We start from the raw sequence: 16483 nt of genomic DNA, 5'->3' as shown, positions 1-16483 counted from the left end.
CATCCCTCCCAGACTTCCTCTACCTCCCCATGAGGCCTGTTTGTTTTTTCCTCTGGACTCTACAGGGGCCGGTAAAGGACAGCTGCCCATAGTATTTACCTCTATCATCTGCCTCTGCACTGGAAAGCACAGAGAGGCCCTGTGTCATTGTTGGCTGGCCGGTAAAAGAGGGCAGCCAGCAGCCTGACTCAGTCAAAGCTCACTAAGCCACTTTTCAAACAGATGCTCACCCGGGTTTTCGGGCAATTACTAGAGTCAACACGCAGCATCTGTCCAGCACTCTCCATCACACTCATTCTCATTCATTCAGGAGGCAGCTCCCAGCATGCACTGCGTGACACTGGACAGGGTGAACTGATTTTGGGACTGAGCCCAGTGAAACCTCTGGAGGCCTATTTTTCACCACAAATAGACTGTAGACATATTTGAATATTTGACAAACAGTTAAAATTATCAGGAAAAAGTCAACTTTTTGAGTTTGATGTGTATTATTACAAACTTCTCATGTTTTTTGGAGGAGTTTGTGGAAGTTGAGCTCCATACCAACCTGAACTGAACTCATATCGAGAGATTCAGTGAAGTTGCAGAAGATAATTCATACAATCATTTATTTATAGCACAGAATTTTGATAAGCTTATAAATCTTTTTATTTATTATGATTTTGACATCATTTTGACCTAAACCATCATAATTATGACTCAACAACTGTGTCATGTCATCATGACTAACCCTGCAGAAATGCAGAACCATCCATCGTTACCAAAAACCACTGACGGAAAAGTATATTTACTCATCTACTGTACTCAAGTTTAATTCTGAGGTACGTGTATACCTGGTGGAGTATTTCCTGCAACTTTATACTTCCACTCTGCTACATGTCGGAGGTAAATATTGTACTTTTACTAAATGTATTTGATGACTTAAGTTACAAGTTACTTTGCATGCTGCCTCAGAGCCAAAGTAGACATTTTGAATACATTTATTATCAGTAATCGGATTACAAAAACACAGTTTTGGTTCTGATAATCAGTGAAATGCAGAATATTGGATCAGACGACAGTTCAGCACATTTAATATCAGATAAGACTTTTACTCGAGTACTATTTGTATGGGTGACTTTCACTTTTACTTAAGTAATATTTTAACACAACATCTTTACTTTTACTCAAGTATGACTTTTGGGTACTTAAGATGAGAGACTGAAGGAGTGGAAGCAACTGATTAAAGGTGAAGTTCACCCAAAAATGAAAACTCGGTCATTATCTACTCAGCTTCATGCTGATGCAAAGTCCAGTGGAGATTTGTCCACAATACATTTGTTGCAGCGTTCTCCTGAACAACACAAGTATTCTTGTTTTAAAACGTAAAACAGCAGCAGCAACAAAATAAAACATAAAATGGCTCCATACAGCTCGTCTGTCACTATCCATGTCTCCAGAAGCCCAGTGATCCCAAATTGATTTGAAAATAACCTCGAAATAACATCTTTTCAGATCAACTTGGGGCTCTTGAGGCCTCTGGAGACTTAGATTTCACTGCATGGAGCCATTTTATGTTTTATTTTGTTGTTGCTTTGTTTTGTTTGACATTTTGAAACAAGTCCCCATCGACGTCAGTTGTTTAGAAGAATGTTGTTTTGCTGTGAAGCTCCAGAAATGTTTGACTTTCCATCAGCCCGGGGGTGAGGAGGTAATGACGGTTTCCATTTTTTGTGGGGAACTTATTCTTTAAATCTGTGACACAGCTGAGGACTGTTTTTATCTACTCGAGATACTGAAATTCTTGTAAGCGCAGCAAAATAGATGAAAAGCAAGAACCTGCATTGTGCTGTATCATTACAGGCTGATTATTTACAGTGAAGTGAGCGGTGACAGTATGGAGGGTGATTCAGCAGTCATGGGCTTCATGGGGATTTCAAGCTTCTTGTAAAATAATTTGGAAACTAAAAGAAAGCAGCAGTAATAGTGAAACAAAAAGAATAACAACCTCAATTGTTCCCTTTATTATAATCAGCGTAATCAGTTCTTTTTAAATGTACAATTCATTCTTTAAAAAAATACACTTGTAGAATAAAAAACATGACTGGCTGCTGCAGTGGAAAAACACAGCCGTGCTCTGAGCGCTGTACACATGCCTGTATGCACGCACACACGCACATACACACAGACTAAAGTGGTTGGACCTACTTGGCCTTGTTCCCTGTTGCCATAGTTAAACATTTCATTAGCAGGATGCAGGCTTCACTGAGAGGCTCTGCACTCCGAGCAACAATAACAAAAGCTTTTATTAAGGCAGACGGTTATTTTCCAGGTTAATACAGGCTCTGCCTCCAGGAGACCCCCAGCCTTGTTTTTTAAATGCACTTCTGTGTTTTTCCATTAAAATTAAAAGGAACAGTTCACCCAAAAAATGAAGGTTCAGCCATTATCTATTTGTTTTCCCATCTGACTTCAGTTGATAACGAGAAGGCGGCAGCGCTGATTTGCTGTGAAGCTCCAGAAATGTTTTGTGAACTACAAAACGGGAGTGAGTAGATGAATTATCTGACTGGATTATCAGTCTGTTTTCAATATACACCTGCATCACTGGAACAAACAGATACGTTTATATATACATGTTTTTTTTACAAAGACTGAAATATCTTCATGTAAAATATTTGCCGAATTATCAGGAAAGCCCAAATAGTTAAGAATGTGTTGTAGACAGTGTTTCACAAAGTTTATGCAGTTTCTCCTACCGCAACAAGTCTCAAAATTGAGTGTTTTTTTAAGGGAGTCTGGTGACTTCCTCCACAGACGACAGAGAAGAAGCATTTTACTGTAAACTGTAGTTACTGTTTACGAGAATGCTCCAGAAATGTTTTGTGAACTACAAAACTTCACCTTACTAATGGGAGTGAGTAGATGAATTATCTGACTGGATAATCAATTTTAGGTGAACACATCCTGCCTCTGTTTTCAGGCGTAGTGACGAGCTGTCACAATCCTGCCACATTTTTCACTCCTCTGTCTTGAAGTAGAGCAAAGTTCAAGATTGTTTTTCAAAGAGTCTGTGCTACAAAGCTTTGTCTCAAACTGCACATGATTCTTTGAAACTTAAATATACTGTTTTGTTAGTTTCATGAAGTCTGGCATGATTCAACCTTTGCCACAATTCTCGATAAGATCATTCAAGGTTTTATACAAAAGTGTGGATGTCGCAGCGCTGCTCCACTTCCACTATCTAGCATAACCTTGTTGTGTGCGTCATGTTCTGCCACAGAATGCGTCAAGAACATGACAAGAACCACCTGTAGCTTCCTCTAAGGCGCACGTTAATCTCGTAGAGCTCTGCAGGCCAGGTGTTAATTTTGGCGTGGTCGTAGGGAATCATTGCGTAAGCTTTATGTATTAATCATTAATACAAGCTCATTGCATAATCTGGATGCTCACAAGCACAATGGAAAGCTTAGCTGAGGTATATATGTGTGTGAAAAATACAGTATGAAACTTTGACTCTACTCTCTTAATAAATTATGTGTTTACATTCTGAAAATTGAATCACCTCTTTGAAAACAAGTTGTAATAAAGACCAACCACAGCACGTACACAGTCTTTCGTGAGTGTTTGTCTGCTACTGAAAGCCGCCCATCCCAAACAAAAGCAGTGGGCTGAGCGATGATGTAAGACTGCTGGAGTGCGTGTGGTTGGTTGCAGAGCAACTGATGGCTCTCTATCTGATCCAGTCAGTCATCTTCAGCCCTCATGTGGTTGGAAAATGGACACTTATCCAGGCAGAAGGGCTCTAATGGAGCATTAAAGCATACACTATATTCCCCCGCTGGGCACCAAGCAGCCAATTTCACCTGATGCCGCTGCATTACATCACTGCATCGGTCAGCGCCCGCCGACTGCTGCGGCCGAGACATGACAAACAGACTGGAGCTTCGGCGAGGCAGCGGTCATAAAGACAAACCTGAGGTTATCTCTGCATAAAAAGGTTTTATCCTAAGAATGTATAAAGCATCAAAAAGTATTCAATTACAAAATATTTAAAAGCTTTATAGTTAAAACTGGCCTCTAGAGCTCATGAAGAAAAGCCGTTTTGCTTCACTGAAGCCCAGCTGGTCTCTTCTCTATACAGGTTATATGATGATGGATACAACAGACTGAAGCACTGAGCTCTTACATAACTAAGTCTTCCTGCCAGGTCCTGGTGTACTGCAGCATCAGCAGATGCATCACTCATTCAAGACTATCCCTGCACATTTAGACGGCATAAGCATTCCTTAAATGTCCAGCGGTAATTTCATCCTGCCTCTGTGCGGCCAACAGGCTTCGCTCGGTGAGTGAACAGAGAAAAACCCTCCACTCCGTCACACTGGCAGCTCTCCAGTCACAGCAGCTGTTAAGGCGGAGGGAAAGTGGACACCGCTCTGACTGAGCAGCCTACAAACGTCCTGTAAAGTCATGCGCAGCGATGAAAGATCACATGAAAGGTGTCGCACATCATCGGACCTTTTCACCAGCTGGAGGAGAAAGGCAGCCCTGGTGAACAGGCCGCACAGGGTGCTGTGGAGACGGGGGTCCATGAGGAGAGCCAGCCAGGCCGGGGTCAACGCCTCAGCTGGAGAGAGAATAAATAACTGCACTGTAACACAACTCACACATCACGCATGAATTCATCTAACACGTTCTTATACTCAGGCTAATGTGGTACCTGACTGGAGCTCTTTACAGACTGCAAAGCTGTCTTGAACCTGCGCAGCGCTCTCCTCAGCCCATGAACACAGGCTCTGTGCCAAAGCAGCAGATTCAGAGGATTTTTCAGCCATCTGCAGCAGGTAGGGCAGCACATGTGCAGACATCACAGAGGGCTCTGCAAACACATTGGCCTCATCCTGCTCATACAGACTGGAGCACCTGAAAAAAACAAACAATTACACAACACAGAGAAGCTGTTCACACCGGGTTTTACCATCCGGTCACAAGTGAGCTTCAGGAAGGCCCAAATAGTTAAGAATGTGTTGTAGACAGCGTTTCACAAAGTTTATAAAGTTTCCCCTACCGCAACAAGTCTCAAAATTGAGGGAGTCTGGTGACTTTCTCCACAGACGACAGAGAAGAAGTCTTTAATAGTTACTGTTTACTGTATTTGAGGTAACGTACCCCGTCTCTGAGGCCTCCTTCAGCACAGATCTGAGGTCAGGCTGAGGCAGGTTACACAGCAGCACCTCCAGTGTGCCTGGACTGTCCCAGCACTCCTCCAGCAGCAGGTCCAGTAGGAGCGGCAGAGCCTGGTTGACCTGCATGAGGTAGACGCTCCTCTGGCTCTCTCCTCCTCCTCTCGCGTGGTGGAGCATGGAGGCAAAACAGGCCGCTTTCATCCTCACCTGCTGGCTTTGGTCCTGCAGCAAGTGCAGGCCTGTGTTGATCAACCTGAAAATGAAAGATTCAACAATAATAATCAATAATTTCAGCTCATGAGAGTGTTTTCTATTCATTTGGCTTCCTTCATACCTGCTCATGATGGCAGTGTGCCGTTCTCTCATTAGAGGAACTCCAGCCACACACAAAGCTTCAGCACACGCCGTCCTCAGCACCTCAGGAGCGTCTGGGGACCGCTGGCACTCCAGGACGCTACACCATCGTTGGACCACAGATATCTTTGGACTGATTTACACAGAAGAAAGTCAGAGCTGCAGGGCAGGAGTGTTCCAGTATGTAAACACCAAACAATAAAACGTGTCAGACCTGGAGTCCTGCCACTGGGAAAGCAGCAGACTAGCCGCGTGCAGAGCCTGCGACAGAAACTCTGGCCCGCCTCGCTCGTCCTCCAGGTCCCCAAGCAACAAATCCAGACACTTGGGCGGAACCGGCTCCTCCAGATGTTGTGGTAAGGAAGTAGAATCACCATCACTGCCCATCACTGCTGCCAGGGCTGCGAGGTAGGTCCTGCGGTACTCCACGCTGCGGCTCAACAACGCCTCCTTCAGGTTCGACTGGAGACAGAGAGCATGTGTACAATCCTTTACTAAATGTGCTTTTAAATGCCAACCTGGTTTTCCTGGATTAGCCGTCATCAGGCTTCATATTCCCTAAATGAACGTCACTGCATATTAAACATCTGTGACATGTGGAATAAAAGTCAAGATTCTTTTGGTTTGCTTTAATCACACACTGATGTGACCATTTCAGTGGTAGTTCAAACACCTTGTTTAAAAAGTATGTTCAGATCCCAATTTATTAGTTTAAATGATCCCATAATGTGTTTCTCTTATTATTTAGTCCTTACAACTTAAAGTACACGGTGTATTCCTACTTGCCAACCTTGAGACCTAACAAATAGGCAGGATTTCAAACCAAAGTGAGGTTCTGGGAGTCCAACCCCAGAAAATGTGAGATTCATGGACTGTTTCCTGCAATCTGCTGACATTTAAAGAATGACAATAAAATAATAATCCAAATGCAACATTAATGTGTCAAATAACTTAAATTCAACTTTTATTTCTCAGAAAAATAACGCAGAATAATTCACCCTCATTCATTTTTTTGCCTCTGCCCCTTAGAGTCTGTGAACGCCACTGCCATGTGTTTGTCAGCCTCTCGATGAGGACTGACCCATCCCGACCCGAGCCCTTTAAGACTCTCCAGGGCGTCTTAAATGTGTTTAAATATTCTTTCTCCTCTCCTTTTATTTGTGCGTCTCTGACTCAGTACAGCAGACTACACGTTGCACAGTGCCAGACACAGGTTCTGATGACGAAAAGGGGAAAAAGTTTGAAAAATTGTCATTAATTGGGAAAAATATGTGAGAATTGTGATCAGGGAGGGAAACCGGGAGAGGGCGTTGAAGAACGGGAGTCTCCTGGGAAAATCAGGAGGGTTGGCAAGTATGAGTGTCTTATTTTATTTACAATTACCATTATTATAGTCAAACTAAATCAAATAAATTAAGACAGATTTGTACTTTGTATGTGACACTTGCAGTAAAATAAATGACTGGGCCACATGAACAGTAGCCTCGATTTTCACACGCAGTCTGTAGATACGCAGTGTCGTATCTTATCACGCTCATTTAAAGGAGAGTCAATTAAACACCGACAGGATATTCATAGGAAGGCACACCTGGCTGGTCTAGATAATGTGACATGCCGGAGAGTTTATCCACATGACCTACATGAACAGAACATAATAGAAGGACAGACATCCTCAGCTTGACTGCACTTAAGTCTCCTCGATGCTATACTCCTCGAGTATAATAGTTTATAGACACACCCTTTCTTATGTCAGAGGGAGAAAAAGATCTCCAGCCAGATTTCAGCCGTAGTCAGCATTATGTTCTGCTTCCTCTGTTTCCTTCCATTGTGCTGTAAGAAGGTTGTTACACTTAAAGCTGTTTGACAGGTTTTTTTTCTCCGCGCTATAGTCTGGAGAGCAGATCGTGTCTCACCTTCAACACCCTCTGGATGACCGTTTTTAAGCTGTCCCGTTGCAAAACCCGCCCTTCCACCACCCATGTGACCAACGACAGCCTCAGGTCAGGGCTCGCTGCAGAGAAGTTGTCCCAGATTTGGCGTGCCCACGTCAGGTCCGCACATAGAAAATGGATGGCTTGCTGGTGGAAGGATGACAACCCAACCTGTGGAGAATACAGAGATAAAGTATTAGAAAACATATGTGCTGCAGGCATCCCGGTGGCATTTTGCCTAATAGCTCCTGAAAACCAATTTTCTTCATCAGTTTTTTACTTTTAATGACGGGGTCATGTATGAATGCACTGTCAAGGTGTTTTGTACGAAGGTCACGGAGGGATTTTGTGCATTTTTTTGTGTTTGAGGCTAAATAAGCAAAAATTACTGTTAAAACTGATCTGCGTTGGGACATCTCTTCCCATATTCTAGCAATAAAAGGTTTAAATGTCCCTTTAGTTTTTCATGTAAGTGTGTGTCAGTTGAGCACCTGCAGCTCCTGTTGTGGCGTCTGGAGGTCCAGCATGAGTGTGTCGCTGAGCTTCGACAGGTAGGACTCGCAGCAGAATCTTCTCAAAGCGTCTGCCACTCTGAGGTAGGCCGCCCTCACTAGGGGGCAGCGCTGAGCCCGAGTCACCAGCCACAGCGAGGCGTCCACCCTGCGCAGCACCTCACACAGGTTGGCTGACGGGGCGCTGGGAACAGAGACGCAGCGGGATGTAAAACAGCCTCTGACAGCGTGCAATGAAAAAATTTAAGACTTAATTTAATTAAGTCTCACCTGACCGTGCAGAGCGCTCTCTCTAGAACAGCTCTGATCTGCAGCAGCTGTCCGTGGAGACGGTTGTGGCAGCGGCACTCCTGTGGATTGGGCAGTTGAGCCGTCAGTTTGACGAGGATGTTCTCGTAGTCTGAGGGGGGAGTCATGGCAACCAAAGCCTTCGAGGCCATCGCTCTCACGCTGTAGATAGGACTGGCAGACAGCTGCAGCAGAGGAGGCAGGAAGTCGGACAAAGTTCTGGCAGAGGAAAACCAGAGAGGATATTCACTTGGTCAAATAATATTCAGTGTCCTCGGAGTCCTTCACCACTGCTTTGTATAAACATAGTTTAACATTTTAGGAAATACCCTTATTTAAATCCTTGCCAAGAGTTCGACAAGAGAATAGACAGACATTATTCTCGTCAGTTAGCTTTAGCTTAGCATAAAGACTAGAAAGCAACAAAATTTGCAGCAACCCTGAAGCTAACTGGTTAATACTTACCTTATATATCTTCTTTTCTTTAAATCTATACAACAAAGTGCTGTGTAAATAGTGTAAAAATGAGAATTTACTGCATTACTGGACCTGACACGTAGACGGCATATTTGCAGGATCACGTGTTCCTGTGATCTTGCATTTCCAGCTGCCCGGGCGTTCTGTGCCAGATAACGTTTCAATACAACGTGGAGGATTTTGTTACTTTCCGACAGCGACGGGCTAGCTGTCTTCCCCATTTCCGGTCTTTATGCTAAACTGAGTTTTGTCTTTTTATCCTACTCTTGACCAAAAAAAGCGCACATTTCCCAAAATGTCAAACTATTCCTTTAAGCGAGGAACCTTCATTTTAATTCCAATCAAACATCAAAACAACTTGTTTTCTTTCTTCTTCGCTGCTAAATGTGAGCAAAATATTACTGAATCCACTGGCCTGACATTAGCTTGTAATAAAAACCTATGTAACATGATGAAAACCACAGTTAATTCAGTATTTACTCTGTTGAGTCTTGGACACCGGGCTGGAGTTGTGCTAACAGAGTGAGGACCGGGTAGAGCGAGGGCTGGAGGTGTAGCTTGGCCTCATCAGATGGACCCTGGAGGTCCTGCGCTGCCCCTCTCAGCTCGCCCAGAAGGAAGGGCTGGAGCGCAGGGTAGTGGAAGAAGAAGGCGAGGGGGGACATGCCGTGCTGGGCGGGGCCACACTCATCGCTGCTGGGCCGCTGGCCGAGCATTCGCGAGCACAGAGAACCTGGAAACACATATTAATCACTGTGGTGTCAGGTGTAGAGGTTAGAGATGAGCCAAGTCATCGAGTAAATCTATTTTATTGTTTATTTTTGCAGCGACAAGGCAACTAAAAATATCTTTAAGATCAAATAAATCTGCACCTACTGTAGAGTTGCAGCGCAGCGTTCCTCATGGCCCAGCAGGGAGAGCTGAGCAGAGTCAGAGACAAAATGACCACAGCTGGAGCGAACTGCAGGACAGCTACTCCCAGACCTGACCCACGCACCAGGGCCTGCAGAGTGTGAACCGCACACACCTGTAATGGAAAGGAAACGATCACATGATCACATCTGTCACACACACACACTATCCTCCTCCTTGTGTCTACAAACCTGCGGCAGGTCCAGCGTTTGGTCCCATTTCTCAGGTAGAGGGGTTTTGGCCGTCTCCAGTAAGGTTTGAATACTGTGGGCTAACAGGGGATTTGCTTTACTGGCCTCCCCTGCTGACAGGACACACAGGATGAGCATAGGTAACCCTGCAGCCCGCCGGGTCACAGATGTGGGACGAGGAGACTGCACCACCTGCAGCCCCTGACCAGAGACAGGAGAGGGAACATATCTGTTAGCTGACAGTCCAGAGTCTCCTTTTATTTATGAAAGGAGCGTTCAAACATGTGTCATCCCTCACTTGTTTCAGCATGTTGGCCGGGATGTCCCGAAGCTCTGCATCACCGCTGCTCAACAGAGAGGCACAGAACTTGGTGAAGCCGATGCAGCATCCCTCTACTGCCCCCTGGTGGAGAGAAATGTGTTTCTCAGTGAAGATCAAGAGAGTTGAGGCGATTCAGACTTAATGCATCGAAATGGATTTATAACGTAACGTACCCACTGACGGCATCTGAGAAGAATATTCTTGAACACTTTTGATGCTCTCATTAGATCATCTTTTGTCAGAAGGCACCTGCTGGGCTTCGATTCGATGAGGATTTTCTCCACCAGAGAACCTAAAAAGATTCCTATTTCCTGATAAGACAACATGAAAGCAAATGTTATTGAGAAAAAATACACACGCAGCAAATATGCAAAGCTAAAATGTCATGTTTGGTGCATCTGGCTCTGTTTTACCTTGAGGGAGACCCAGCAGCAGGTGAGGACGAGGCTGTGCTCTTCAGATAGCAGCACACACTCCTCCTCATCCCCTTGGCCTCCTCCTGATGCCTCGGCTATTAGCGAGCTGATGGCGTTTCCCATATCACAGAAAGAAGGGGGGGCATCTACGACGGAAGAGATTTACATAAATAAAACCTGAAATGTTGTGGACCTCATCCACAAATCTACATTCTTTCTGCAGATTGCTCCGTTACCTTTTTCAGTGGCACAAGCATCCAGGTCTCCATACAGAACGCCGAGCAGCAGCAGAGAGATCTTCTCCAGCAGGCTGAGCACCTCGTCGGTCAGACTGCGGTCGAGTGTGTTGTAAACACTGCCGGGAGCCTCGAGCAGACACCTCTGAAGTGCACTCAGAACACCTGGAAGATAAGTCATGACAGATTTTAAAGAACACAAAGGTTTTCTTGGGATCATCGATATCGTGACCACTGACACGTTCACATCTGTATGTGTTAAAGGCTACATACCATATTGACATTTCTAAAATGCATGTCAAATCACGTGCACATGACATGTGAGTCTATGTTTCAACCTCGGGACATTTCCAGCTGTGTTTGTAGCGACAAAACAACTGATATTTATAAGGACAAGTCAGGACATCTCCAGTCGTGTTTGTGGCACAAGACCGGGTGGTTTTAAGGAGACCTCAACACATAACAAGGCGTCTTTGTGCTGACAAGAAACTGATAATTTTTACAAGACGTTGGTAAAATCTCCAGCTGTGTTTCTGGTGACCAAAGCAGGTAATTTAAGCCAAAATGTGATCTTTTCCTAACTCTAAGTGGTTTTCATGCCTAAACATAACCAAAACATAAGCACAGCGTTGTGACAACATAAAATTGAAAACATATTTAAAGAAACATACAGTAAGTTGCAACATAAAGAAATATAAAGGTGCAACATATCCATGATTTGCAGCATTACCATTATTCTGGCGATTGGGTCGCTGTGGATTAGCATAATTTATGGTGGATGTCGCTGTTGTAGATCTGAAGTCTCACCATGTATAGGTTTGGTCCTGGCAGCGAGCATCATGTCGGCCTTGGCTGTCAGATAGTGCTCCTCCAGCTCCTTCACCAGGGCTTTGACCATGCTGGAGGCCTTGGGGTCACCTCCACTGCCGTCGTCAGGCAGGTCCTGTGATCTAAAGGTGGAACAACAATTGATAACTGCTTATCCTTGCATCTTTACTTCAGAACGAGGGTATGTAGGAGGAGAGACTTACTTCTGAAGGAGGACCTTCATCATCAGTGCTCCCATCTGAGCCTCCTGCACTCGAGGGCTGCACAGAAGCTGCTTGGTTCGCATGAGCATCACTGCAGCGATATCATCTGGGAAACTGGGTGGGAAATATCTCAACAACAACCCGGCTGAGAGCTCCCGAATCTGCAAAATAAAATAAAAAGTCTTCATGCATTCTCAAAATCTTCGGCTTGACCTGTGTAAAAGACATACGAGTTAAATCAATGCGGCTCTACCTCGTTTGTAGAATCCTCCAAACAGCTGATCAGGACCAGCTGTTTGGTCCGGCAGGTGAAATCCCACTGTCCTCTTTGTCTGGCACAGTTAATAAGAGACCCCATACTCGCTGCAAACATTATTTCAAGAGGCTCGTTTCAATTCCAAACCAAATAATATAAAAAACAAGATAAGATTTTTGTTGGCATTTTCCGATCAAAGTTTTTCCGGACTGACCTGGAGGTTGTCCTTTCTTTTTGTCCGGGCTCCAACTGTCCGTGCAGGTTTCCAGCACCGCAGACAGCAATAGCAACACAGTCTTCTTCCTCTGATAACTGTGTCCTGGTGCCAGATAGCAGTATGGAAGTTGACCCAGCCATTCAACAAACCCTGCAGGATATACAGAAAAAGGTTTTTAAGAATGGAAAATAGACAAAGGAAGGGAAAGACAGAAATTAAGACTGCTAACAATGCAAAAAAGGCAAGGTTATCTCACCTATTCCCTGCTCCAGTATATCTTGTGCCCTCTCTGAGTCGTTGGCATCTCCTTTCTTTTTGCCCTTCTGTCCCCTGACATGCGCCAAGCAGCCGTCTCTGATACGAACCAGAAACCTCTTCACTCCGGCCTGAAGATGCTGGCGAAAAGGTGAGGACTCACAGTTGAGGTTCTGAGGAATAAACGTCCTCATTATTGACATCTCCTCTGCGGTTGGAGTGTCTTTGGTCTTTGGGCTGCAGCAGAGGAGGTTCAGAGCAGCAAGACGCACTTTGTCATCTGCAGATCCCAGGGCTAGCTGCAGGGTGTCAAGGGTTGAGCTCCCCTGCAGAGCCCAGGGAGAGCCTCCGGTCACGGCCCGATAGGAGCTCATGATGCAGGCCCAGGCGTGGAGGTGGCCGGGGTCGAATGGATCCAGAGAGGCCAGCAGAGGATGAACAGCAGAGGGGAAGACTTGAAAGGTGCAGGGTAATAACAGTGTCGAGCTGTTGTTCTGCAGAAGAGTCACATCGGACGTCAGCGCCTCGTGAAGGACAGCCCGCCAACGCCTCGCCCACTGATTGGCCAGATCCAGCTCGGTGTGAGGAGCAGACTTTTTCGAGCCGTCACACAGCTCTCGCCTCTGCTGCTTGATCAGACACTTGTAGAGCTCCGACCCACATGGTGACAGGTGATTGGCCGACAAGCACTTCAGGAGATGATTGGGTAGTTCAGCGTACTGATCCAGCACCTGGTCGATTAAAGAAACGTACACCAGAGTCAACATGACCTCTCCAACAACATAAGAACACTTATTCTGAGGTATTGACACTGTAATAACTTCTAATCCTCACCATGTCGGTACCCACGTACGGCAGCACAGCGCAAAGGCGATGATATTTGGCTTTGGCTTCCCACGGTAGTTTGATTATTCGCTGAAGCAGAGCAGAATAAAGAGGCTTCTCGGTGTCACGAAACTGCTCGCAGTCCATCTTATAGAGGTCGAGCAGCAGACTGAAGGCGCTGCGCACAAACTCTGACACACCTTCCACCTGACAAAACACAGCGATAAGTAATACGTCTTTAAATTATTTGAGAAGTCAAAATGAGGTCAGATGTTAATTAGACTCACTGGGCTCTCTGCATTGGTCCAGATAATGTGAATGAGCTCTCGCTGCAGGCTGCTGTCGTCAGGCAGAAGGCGAGCGCCCGTCATCTTCCAGATATCAGCCAGACATTCTTTAACCCTCTTCAGCCACAGTGTTAATACTGCAACCACATGTCACATTAGAACAGGTGATATCATCATTCATGCACGTGAATAAACAACCTGGACGTTAACTCACCTTCAAAGGCAAAGTAGAGACACTCCAGCTTTTCCTCACACAAAGCGCAGACCAGAGGAAACAAACCTTTCAGGAGTAAACACGTCTGAAAAAAGAAAGGAAATGATGGATTTTGGTCATGAAATCAAGAACAACTAAAAGTAAAGCGTGTTTCTGAACGTTTGGCTAGATTTACTTCATCCACGTGTGAACTGAGCAAGATGTGAGGTCGACAGCAGGTCAGGAGGCCCCTGCTCACAGCCAGCCGGTCCACTCCGTCCTCACAGGTAGGGCTGCACTGCACCTGGAGAGCACCGACGGTCAGCAGCCAGGGCTCTGAGGAGTGACATGAAAAACAATTTTCAAAAAGAAAATCTCCAGGAATTCACACTCAGCTGTAGAATCTGTAGCACTTATAGCATTTATGGGTTTTTTTTTTGGATATGGGACAACAGAGAAAGAAACGGGATACAAAGACTGTCATTTTACCCATGCTCTCACTATCTGTCCTGCAGTGTTGATGATTGGTTACGTACCTGAGTTAGAGACCTGTAGCAGACTCCAGGCAGCAGCTTCTCCAGCTCTGCTATCTGGTGCCGTGTTGACCAGCATGGCCACAGCAGTGCCTGCCAGAAGACGGGTGTCCCTGTTGCAGCACTGCGACACAGGAAACACTGACTGGTTAGTTAGTTGTGGCAGTTGTTAAATAAAAAAGGATTGCCCGTCCTTTTACCTGCCACTCAGGTGATGTTAACCCACAATCTTGCAAAACATATTCACAATCTAACTGAGTTTGTTCTTGTTAAATACAGATAGTGAAAAATATCAAGCAATGAAGCAGTGAATACAGTCACCCTTGATAAACACTTGATCGTGTGTCCCTTTCCTCTCTCTCTAGTTTTATTTGTATTAAGCTGGAGAGAATTTGCCTCACACCAGTTAACAAACTCATCCAGGATACCTTGTTTCACCATCAGTGATCGAGCCAATAAATAAATTGTCTGAGTTGTTCCCAAACGCACCAGAAAGATAACTGATTGTTGAGTCTCATTCCCAGGACGTCAAATACTGACATTTTGGGTTGGTACGGCATCCCGAACAACAACGAAGTGAGAAAATAAGAAAATACAGGCAGACTAACACGTCTTCCTCTCTGTCTGTTTCCATCTTGCTACGTCTGCGCTGATGAAATGGTTGAAATCAGTTCTGTGATGTTGGGATGTTGGCAACGACGCAAAACACAAAATAATGGATAATTCCCCTGAAATGCATGAAACTAAAGTAATGAGTCTGTAAAAAGCTTAGATATTTGTGTTCAATTGTAGGAAGTAAAAGTAAAAAGTAAAGTACAGATACTTCAGTAACAAAGTATTTATACTTCACCTCTAACAGACTGACAAGACAAAGCAAAGTTACAGCTGTACAGATCTCTTTCTTTTAATTTAACTGACTCTGAACTGATGAATGAATGAATAATCAATCACAAACCTGTCCCAGTATTATGTCCATGAGAGCCTGCAGGATCTCCTGCACTGTCGGGCTCCTGTGCTCCTCGTCCCACACCAGAGGGGCCACTTCACTGGACAACAGCTGAAACATCTGCAAACACACCTGCAGAGATGACAGTCCTCAGGTCAGTAAACAGCGAATGGACCGATTCATGAAGCACACTAGCTCTTCACGTACCTTGACAGCGATGTAACACAGCGGTCCATCTCTGAGGGATTCCTGACGCAAAACGTGAGGGAAGAACTCGGACACTTTACTCAGCAGGGACGGGTATGACTCCCGGTACACCTCACGACCAACGGCGCTGTCTTCCAGGAACATACAGGCTAGAAAATGCAATAAAGACTTGCATGAGAAATTAGTGACATACTGTCATAAAACATCATCTTAAGCCGGCACCAACCTCTCTGCAGATCCTCGAAAGACAAGATCTGAAAAAGAAGACAGATCAAAGTTATCATAAGATTATAAGATATAAGATAAACACATGTGAAGGAGGAGCTCTGTACCTGGTCAGTGTGGACTATAGAGTGCAAACACTGATGGGTTTCTCTAAACACCAGCTGGTGGTCCACCTTTGCCAAAAGCTGCAACATCTGTCGAGCAAATATGACGTAGCAATGAGATTCCAGTTTTAGTTTTAAGCTCTTTACAGTGAGCAGACGTGCTGTGGGACTGACCTGGTCCACTTTGCGACAGGCTGTGGAGATGTTGACCATCTGCAGCTGCAGGGAGATGAGCAGCCTGACCAGGAGCAGGAGGTGTCTCTCCTCTAACAGCTGCAGCTGCGGCTCTGGTGTTTGTCTCAGCAGCTGCACGGCCTCCTCCAAGCAGCGCTCCTTGCATCGCTTCACACTGCTCCTGTTCATGCGAGGCAGGATTATACATGATAAACTGTGATGAATGTGATGCTGTCAGACATGCTGAGGGTTACAGACACCAACCTGGAGGACTCAGACAGTTTGTCAGTGAAGAGCCCGAGCGTCTGGCTGACTTGGTCCTCAGAGATCACACAGTCTTGCAGACTTGTCATCAGCTCTTCAAACGACAGCATGGTTTTAATCTCTCCTCTGTCCTCCTGATGTTGTCAGACACACCGGCAGCAC

General features: G+C 45.2%; 1 protein-coding gene across 1 annotated transcript; it reads right to left on the bottom strand.

Moving 5' to 3' along the window:
* Positions 1-1988: 1988 nt before the first annotated feature.
* On the bottom strand, positions 1989-16439 carry LOC140995375 (tRNA (32-2'-O)-methyltransferase regulator THADA). The gene is made up of 31 exons (XM_073465350.1): positions 16322-16439; positions 16058-16238; positions 15887-15973; positions 15781-15808; positions 15555-15703; positions 15357-15479; positions 14405-14525; positions 14065-14204; positions 13890-13974; positions 13676-13812; positions 13398-13595; positions 12565-13294; positions 12306-12458; positions 12089-12198; positions 11836-11996; positions 11612-11754; positions 10805-10969; positions 10566-10714; positions 10326-10463; positions 10129-10233; positions 9831-10031; positions 9604-9754; positions 9208-9460; positions 8233-8469; positions 7942-8146; positions 7433-7621; positions 5734-5981; positions 5500-5652; positions 5149-5418; positions 4700-4902; positions 1989-4606 (listed from the first exon to the last, which is right to left on the bottom strand). The coding sequence occupies exons 1-31, from the start codon at positions 16429-16431 to the stop codon at positions 4356-4358; spliced, it is 5574 nt and encodes a 1857-aa protein (XP_073321451.1). The 5' UTR covers positions 16432-16439; the 3' UTR covers positions 1989-4355.
* Between the last annotated feature and the right edge of the window lie 44 nt (positions 16440-16483).

This window comes from Pagrus major, chromosome 5, assembly GCF_040436345.1.
Source record: "Pagrus major chromosome 5, Pma_NU_1.0".
In the NCBI taxonomy this organism is placed as follows: Eukaryota; Metazoa; Chordata; class Actinopteri; order Spariformes; family Sparidae; genus Pagrus; species Pagrus major.
This window is presented reverse-complemented; position numbering and strand designations above follow the sequence as displayed.

Coding starts and splice junctions, on each gene's coding strand:
- LOC140995375 (XM_073465350.1), bottom strand. CDS start 16,431: ATGCTGTCGTTTGAAGAGCTGATGACAAGTCTGCAAGACTGTGTGATC. Junction 13,813..13,889: donor TCTCTACTTTGCCTTTGAAG/GTGAGTTAACGT, acceptor ATGTGGTTGCAG/TATTAACACTGTGGCTGAAG. Junction 10,032..10,128: donor CGGCCAACATGCTGAAACAA/GTGAGGGATGAC, acceptor GTCTCTGGTCAG/GGGCTGCAGGTGGTGCAGTC.